We start from the raw sequence: 9,301 nt of genomic DNA, 5'->3' as shown, positions 1-9,301 counted from the left end.
TTCCGTTTATAAATTTTGAAATTATAAACAAACTAAGGTTTCAACTCCCTCAGGCAAAGTTGACCTTAGATGTATTTGGCCATTTTTAGGTCCTTTTTGAATATATAGCTCTTCAACTAATACATCCTTGGCTTTCAAATATTTAAATCCAGAAAGTTCTGGTGAACCTTGTCTGACAGACATGTATACGTTACAAGGAACCCATATACCAAATATAGTTATCCTTTTATTCATAATTAATGAGAAATTCACATGACAAAACAAATGTAATTTTTGTCTCGCCTTTTCGTCGCAGTATGCGAGACACAGGTATTACTATCCAGCGGCGGCGTAAAATATTTGTATAAAGCTTTATATTTCAGAAGGTAGAAGACCTGGATGCTTCATACCTTGTATGCAGATACCTTATGTTACGAAGTTTCCGTCTGTCATATGCACATTGTCCTTGACCCCATTTTCATGGTTCAGCGACTGCTTGTACAGTTGTTTTGTCATGTGAATTTCTCACTTATTATGAGTAATGGTATAACTATATTTGGTATATGGGTTCCTTGCAACGTCTACATGTCCGTCAGACAGGGTTAACCTGACCTCGACCTCAATTCATGAATCAGTGGTTAAGGTTAAAGTTATGTGATTAGGTCCGTTTCTTAGATACTACAAGCAGAAGGTCAACTATATGTGGTGTATAAATGATTGTAAGGGGTACATGTCAGACTGACAAGTTTCATCTGACCTTTACCTCATTTTCATGGTTCATTGGTCATTGTTAATTATTTGTGTTTTGGTCTGTTTTGCAAGTACTGTAAGCAATAGGTCAACTATATTTGGTGTATGGAATGATTGTAAGGTGTACATGTCTGTCTAGCTGGTGTCATCTGACCTTGACCTTATTTTCATGGTTCATTGGTCAATGTTAAGTTTTTGTGTTTTGGTCTGTTTTCCAAGTACTACATGTATAAGCAATAGGTCATCTATTTTTGGTTTATGAAATGATTGTAAAGTGTACATGTCTGTCTAGCCGGTGTCATCTGACCTTGACCCCATTTTCATGGTTTATGGTCAGTGTTAAGTTTTTTTTGTTTTTATCCGTTTTTCAAATTCTAATAGCAATAGGTCAACTATAATTGGTGTATGGAATGATTGTAAGGTGTACATGTCTGTCTAGCCAGTATTATCTGACCTTGACCTCATTTTCATGGTTCATTGGTTAAAGTTAAGCTTTTGTGTTTTGGTCTGTTTTTCAATTACCATAAGCAATGGGTCAACAAAATTTGGTGTACGGAATAATTGTAAGGTGTACATGCCTGTGTGGCAGTTTTTATCTGAACTTGACCTCGTTGTCATGTCTCTTTAGAAATGTTAAGTTTATGTCATACTTGTAGAAAAGCCTTTATCTTTAAGACTTTCAACAGAAAATCAAGTCAGTAAAACAGGTGAGACATTTCAGCGTGTGCCCTCTTTTTTTTAAGCAGTCGCTGAAGCATGAAAATGAGGTCATGGACAATGGGCATACGCCGAAAACTTCGTAACATAAGGTATCTGCATACAAGGTATGAAGCATCTAGGTCTCATACATGATATACCTTCTTAAATGTAAAGCTTTATACAAATTGTTTACATCGCCACCTCCGCCGCCGCCGCCGGATAGTAATCTATATGTCTCGCATACTGCGACTTTTGTCGCAGGCGAGACAAAAATTACTTACCGAACTGATTTTTTTTTTCATTCACCATAACATTTTATAGTTTTTTGCTCTATCTTAATACATTTATATAGAAGTACGTGTTATCATTTATCAGCAAAACGTTCAGATTTTGGCTATTAAACCAGAAAAAGAAAAAGATAGTACAGCGAGTCATAGTGCCATACAAAAGCAGTGATAAGGTACCAATTTGATGACAGAGAAATAGACGCAATTAAGATTTCATTCCAAATCCACAACTACCAAACATCTTCTGGAAGTGTTACTGGAAAATTTGAAATAATGACACTTTTACTGTTTTATCAAAACTAATTGCTCTTTTTTAGAACAAGATAAAATATTTATTTATTACTTCTATGTCAATCAGATGTAATCGTCTCATATCTTCGGGGCTAATGCCCCTCATATATGAAAAGCTTACATTTAATACTTACATAGAAGTGTTATCATTTATCAGCAAAAAGTTCAGATTTAAGCAATTAACTAGTTACAATTAGAGCGAGTCATATAAGGTATCAATTTGATGACAGAGAAATAGACGCAATTAGTTTTACTGCATCTGACAATGACACTTTTCCTGTTTTATCAAAACTAATTGCTCTTTTTTTAAACAAGATTAAAGATAAAATATTTATTTAATACTTCTGTGTATATCAGATGTAATCGTTTCACACCAAAATTTAATTATTGGGCGTGGTTATATCTAAAGGCATAAAAAAAGAATATCCCACTTCGGTTAAACGGGATAACATTTTCTGTAAATTTTGCAGAAAATAATACCTTTTAATGGTACACAAGTCAGATAATGCAAATTAAGGTTTTTCTTGCCGTATAAATAACCTAAAACATGAAATTACTTAATTATTTATTAATTCATTTTAAAAATCTTTTATATTCTCCCAATAAAAGGACTTACAATGCCATTTCGTTGATATTGTCGCTGTCAAGTAATCAGTTTATACCGTTTAACACATCTTCCTCTTTAAAATTGCCTTTTTATTTATTTGGGTTTTTTTTAGCACTTGTTTGCCTCTTAAGAAAGAAACATTCTCGCAAGTCGTTTAACTGAAGTACAATACTTACATTCAACGGAAATGTGTAAATGTTTATCCCTATAAGATCTTAATACGAACTTTATATTTAATCCCGGACTTCCTAAAACATGCACATGATTCTTAGTGTGCGTCAGTTTGTTGTTGACTGTATTCTGCGAATGTCGTTAATATTTTCTTAGTTTTATTTTATCGATAAAAGAATTTAGAATAATAATGGCAACCTACGAAAATGTAAACCAAATTAGGGATCTTAGTCCAAACATGTTTAAATGCAATGCCAGCATTAAAAGTGATTCATTCGCCGTATCTAACGAAATCTATGGAGCATTGCTGTTGGAACCGACCATTCCATCCGTTATTTCAGACTATGAAGAAGTTAGCGATATAGACATGTCTTTGCCCACCGTTTGTGCTAATACAAAGAGTATTGCGAAACTACATCAACCAGCAGCTCAGTTAAAGAGGGATCGAGAAGAATTGGTAGTACCTGCTGATGTGTCTGTTGAAAGAAATCTGTCATATAATCAATTGACCAAACCGATCTGTTCTACTGGCCATATTGTGTATGAAGCAAGTGAACCGACTGTTTTATGTGTTAAGCCTTTATCTGAGGAATTTGAACAGACTATAGATAACAGCTTTAATGATTTGCCATCTATTACTTCGACTCCTTTCATAGCTGAAGGGTTCGAAAATCTTGATGATTTCTGGTTAGATCTTGCACAAGGACAAGCAATAAGGTCAAACATCAATCGCGAAGTGAATTGTACTAAGAATAAATCGTTCATATCCGAATCGAATTGGCGTTTTTCACAAACTTTGCCTTCAAATTCGGTAAGAAAGTCAGAAAACGATTTAGGTGATGGGTTTGTGAGAGAAACATGTTGGACATATTCTCCAAGTACAGCGATCAATTCGTTAAGTAGCTCGAACGAGTTTCATAAGAAAAATGATATCCTTATTCAATTGGATTATGAACAAGTACAAGATAATGTTCCACAGCAATCAAGCAGTAGACCAGAATCTAGAATGAATATCGAAGAAAGTCTATATGAATTAGCTAGACCGGAAACGTGTTTGAATAAACAAACGCACATGGGAGGCAAAACAGGATTAAATTATAGTCACGCAATGGAACATCCTTTTCTTATAGGAGAGATTTGTTTAACGTCAAAATATAATACAATCCAAAACGGTATTTATGAACTTTCTAATCCTCAAAAAGATTTAGACGAGTTTCGAACAACTTCTCTTGATCGAGCACAACAAAACAAAACATTTCTTCAAACTTTACATGATAATCAACTTTATGAATCTGTAGACAATTTATCTAAACGGTCAAAATTGCCTGTTCCATCTGATCCACTAGAAATGACTACAAAGTCCAAATTTTCAAAAACTCAAAATTCAAAAGACTATTATAGAACTGAAGAACCAGTATATGCAACAGTTGTTAAACCAATCACGAGAAGAATAGAGGAGATTCCAACTGATGCAAAGGTACTTAAAACGGACATCAAAAAGTTAGATGAATCTGCTGTAGATACCGATATAACTGAAAATGACGAATTCTTTTCACTTGCTTCTTCACGATTGAATACAACAAACACGATAATCCAGAAATCCGTAAGACCCGATAGTGGTCTAGGACTAAACTACACATATGCGAAAGTAAGTAAACCCAGACGCTACGAAAATTGGCCACTTACTAAATCAATTAAAAAACGAGTTGAAAACAGTGATAGTTTAGAAGATGAAAGCGGAGCACATAATATAGATTTTGTGTTCATAGATAGTAATTCTGATTATGCTACCCTTGAAAGTACGTTTAATGATAATTGTGCGACAGAGATTCAATGTGGTGCCGTATGCAAAGATTTTGATCCAGAAGACTATGATCATTATTCCACGATAGAAGAAATTGAACGACAAAGGTACAGACAAATAAATGATAAAACGACATCTGAAAAGCCTCCGATATTGACAAAATCTGAAAAGTCTAAGATATCTTTGAAAACAAGAATGAAAGGATTGATAACAAAGGTAACAAAAATGCAGTCGTCTCACCAGCATCAAAGGGAAAAGTCAGTATTTTATCCTTTTTCGTTTATTTATAATTTTCCGATAAGAATAAATGGTGAGGTGTCTGCTTCTGTAAAGACTATCCTACCAAATGTAAATGGAAAATGTTGGATTATCTGCAAAAACGATTTGAAGATCAGAATGTATGATTCCCAGGGTTCAGAAACTGAGTCCATATACATAGGACTCGAAGGAGAAGATATGGCATATGATAATAAAGGTTCTCTGTACGTTTCTTGCAAAGACACCAGAAGAATATTTAAAATTGACACAAGGAATTTATGTCAGGTATGTTAAGCTATGTAGATCTTTATAAGTCAATTTTCATGCTTTTTAGTGCAAAAAATTACAGAGACAATTGAAAATAACGGATATGTAAGTAGACTCCAGTTTCAAATCCTAATATGAAACACTTAAATACCTAGGATATTTTAAGGACTGTCCAAAATTATGAAAAGATACAAAAGGGTAATTTAAAACCATATAACACCATTACCATCGCCCAAAGAAAACAAAACCGGAATAGGAAAATGATATTCAACAACACATACTGGAGGCTCTACTGTGCATTTTCATAAATAGTCATTATGGTTCTTTTGCATGTATTCACTAAAATAAAAAAAAATTTAAAACTACAATTATACATGGCATATTGTGTCATTTGCAACTATCTATGTACGAAAAAGTATCGGCAGGGATTAAACCGCTGGTCTTTGAGCAAGAAATTCAAAAAAATGGAAACTGAAAGGAGTAGCCTTTTATCAAACAAAGTTGGGTAACTGGAAAAATATCTAATCGTGTCTGTAATATCAAAGGGAGGTATGTTTTTGGATTATTTGGTCCGGTTAATTGAATAAACAATTTGAATAATAGGTGACATTTTGAACATGATAAATATTGGTATTTCTTTGAATGTAAAATTTTACAACAATATTTAATGAGGAATGACCATTATATACATACACAATATACCCTCGTTAGGTTAAATGAGGACTGAAAATGTAGGAGAAACTGTTACTTCATTGAATTATCTCTCATCAAATGGATATAAAATGGCCAGGAGTATGTCCTCTTAGGAATAAACTGATAATGTTTTCCTTTGCTATACTTTTTGTCTTTTTGGTTTGATGAGCTCTTTAATGTTTGAATAAGTTTCGGATTTTGAAATATTGCGTCCGCGAGCATCATTGAAAAGACATTTATTGTCGAAATTCCCATCTGGTGCAGTTCAAGTCATATTAAAACATTAAAATGTTATGAAAATAACCATACAATTATAACCAACATATCAGATATGTATCATGAAAGAAGATGCAAAACGGGGACAAAACCACTTATCTTAATGAAATTGTCAGTTAATTGCCAATGATTGGGTCAAACGTAGGTCAATCAACACGAGTTTATATGTTATATGTAACTAACTATTACACAGTTGCAAAGTAACTATCAGTTTTAATATCAGCTAAGACGGATATGAAAATTGTTATGTTAATAGATGTCCTTGATTAAATTTCCATAAATAGGTCAAAGAACGTTAAGTAGAAGGAAACTCATATGCAATCTGTATCTCGATATTTTAGTTATAAGCCAAATTTCAGCTTCATATATCTATGTAACACAGGCTGTAGAATCGAAGCAATGTAATTGTTTATTAATGCCATAATTGTGTCAATAGTAGGCCATTTGGAACAATATGGCATTTTACACCTTTGTAGTAACATGTTAAAATATTACAAAAACAATCGATGTTCTTAATTAGGGTGAAATTATGACATAGTGAAATGATTGACCAACTTAGTTAACTGAAAATGGCGATGTGGAATTAATTTCTTATTTGACTTTATTCATTGATCCTTTTGATTTCAGGGGAGACAAAAGTGGTTAGATCCGTTTCGTTTTTGTCGAGCCTGCGACTTTTTCGCAGAAAGCTCGACATAGGGATAGTGATCCGGCGGCGGCGGCTACGGCGGCGGTGGCGTTAGCTAACTTCTTAAAAGCTTTATATTTTAGAAGGTGGAAGACATGGATGCTTCATACTTTGTATATAGATGCCTTATGTTACGAAGTTTCCATCTGTCACATGTCCATTGTCCTTGACCTCATTTTCATGGTTCAGTGACTACTTGAAAAAAAAGTTAAGATTTTTTGTAATGTTAATTTCTCTCTTATTATGAGTAATAGGATAACTATATTTGGTATGTGTGTACCTTGCAAGGTCCTCATGCCCGTCAGACAGTTTTCACTTGACCTCGACCTCGTTTTATGGATCAATGAACAAGGTTAAGTTTTGGTGGTCAAGTCCATATCTCAGATACTAGAAGCAATAGGTCTAGCATATTCGGTGTATGGAAGGACTGTAAGGTGTACATGTCCAACTGGCAGGTGTCATCTGACCTTGACCTCATTTTCATGGTTCAGTGGTTATAGTTAAGTTTTTGTGTTATGGTCTGTTTTTCTTATACTGTACGCAATAGGTCTACTATAATTGGTGTATAGAATGATTTAAGGTGTACATGTCTAGCTGGCAGGTGTCTTCTAACCTTGACCTCATTTTCATGGTTCAGTGGTCAAAGTTAAGTTTTTGAGTTTTGGTCTTTTTTTCTAATACTATATGCAATAGGTCATCTATATTTGGTGTATGGAAATATTTTATGATGTACATGTCAGTCTTGCAGGTTTTATTTGACCTTGACCTCATTTTCACGGTTCATTGCTCAGTGTTAAGTTTTTGTGATTTGGTCTGTTTTTCTAATACTATAAGCAATAGGTCAACTATATTTGTTTTATGGAAGGATTGCAAGCTGTACATGTCTGCCTGGCATTGTTCATCTGACCTTGACCTCATTTTCATGGTTCATTGGTCAATGTTTAGTTTTCTTGGTTAAGTCTGTATCTTAGAACCTATAAACAATAGGTCAACTATAATTATTGTATTGAATGATTGTAAGGTGTACATATATTTCTTATTTGGTTTATATGACCTTGACCTCATTTTCTTGGATCATGTTAAGTGTATGTGATAGTTGTAGTAAAGCTTTATATTTAGGACTATGAACATAATATCAATGATTAGAGAAGAAGGCGAGACATTTCAGCGTGTGCACTCTTGTTATAACTTTTCCCTGACTATTCTCGTAGAAGATAATGTTGAAAACAAATTAACATTTGATAGAAAATTTGCTCTTTGGCGCAACAGATTTTTAATGAATTGCAGTAGTTCAAATAGGCACTGTTTTTAATTTTTTAATTAAAAAATATTAAAATTTCAGGCGACATTGTTGATGAGAAGTACTCGAGTTTAAAACAAATGGGAAGGTAAACTCCAATTCCTATATCGTAATGTCATACTATACTGAACAATGGTGCTTCATTAGTTTCAAAATGATTATGGTTAATTTTGTAATTTTACGTTACTAATATGACCTTTTTTTTATTTTTGTCAGATATCAGCTTTTGTCGACTGTGACTTTTTCCCCCTCGGACTAGCATTTGACATACTTGATAATACATTAATAGTCTGTCAGAATCAACAAACGTTTGATATACCAATAGGTGTTGCTTCTGTTGATTGCATAAAGAAATATTCAGTCTCTGAAACGCTGGATGTTAGAAATCTGACACACGAAATTTTGTTTTCTCATCCACTTCGAGTCTTAAAAAATTCTAACACTGATATAGTCGTATCTGATCCAGAAACAAAATCGATCACCATGCTGAATCGGAACGGTATACAGAAAAACAGGTTTTCAGGAAATGACATCTTCAAAATGGAATGCCATCATACATTTGTCTGTGATTTACAAGGCAACATTCTCATATATTCTCAAAATATAAGTAAGCCTTCAAATAAAAACTTGGATAACGTGTGTCTTCTAGACCAGAGTGGAGATTTCATAGATACATTCAATATTGAGGAAGTGCAAGATAAAACTGTAAACTCGTTGGCATTAACAGATCTTGGCTTTTTGTGGATTGGTTGTGACGAAGGAATATTTATCTTTGATTATCAAATAATATAACATTTGAAGTAGTTCTTTAATTCTTGATTTGCATTAATTTCTTATTTTATTTTGAATTATACTTGTACCTGAGAGTATTTTTGCTCAGTATTTCAGTAAAAAGGAACACATCTTACGACAATTAAAATGTTATTTTATCATTTCCACAACAACTTAGATAACGACATGATTACTGCTCATTGATTATTGTAAAAATAATATTTACAAAAGCGTCTACATATGGAGAGTGAATAGATGTACTTCTGATTCAGATCACAGATAGGGGAAATAGTTTCGATAAGCATTCGAACGATTTATAGGTTTATCCCTTTATACATGTTGGTCGGACGTCAATTATTTCCATTCAATTCAACGTTAATACAATATTGGAATAAAAAAAGTTAAGTTATTAAGTATCAGCCGCATGGGGGGAAATATTTTTTTATCTCAAAATCTTCTT

The 9,301-nt window shown here is 33.4% G+C and overlaps 1 protein-coding gene across 1 annotated transcript; it reads left to right on the top strand.

The window, feature by feature from the left end:
* Nucleotides 1-2,894: 2,894 nt before the first annotated feature.
* On the top strand, nucleotides 2,895-9,002 carry LOC127718872 (uncharacterized). Its single transcript, XM_052224923.1, has 2 exons — nucleotides 2,895-5,131; nucleotides 8,287-9,002. The coding sequence occupies exons 1-2, from the start codon at nucleotides 2,975-2,977 to the stop codon at nucleotides 8,860-8,862; spliced, it is 2,733 nt and encodes a 910-aa protein (XP_052080883.1). The 5' UTR covers nucleotides 2,895-2,974; the 3' UTR covers nucleotides 8,863-9,002.
* Nucleotides 9,003-9,301: the final 299 nt, after the last annotated feature.

This window comes from Mytilus californianus, unplaced genomic scaffold, assembly GCF_021869535.1.
Source record: "Mytilus californianus isolate M0D057914Y unplaced genomic scaffold, xbMytCali1.0.p SCAF_10, whole genome shotgun sequence".
In the NCBI taxonomy this organism is placed as follows: domain Eukaryota; kingdom Metazoa; phylum Mollusca; class Bivalvia; order Mytilida; family Mytilidae; genus Mytilus; species Mytilus californianus.
This window is presented reverse-complemented; position numbering and strand designations above follow the sequence as displayed.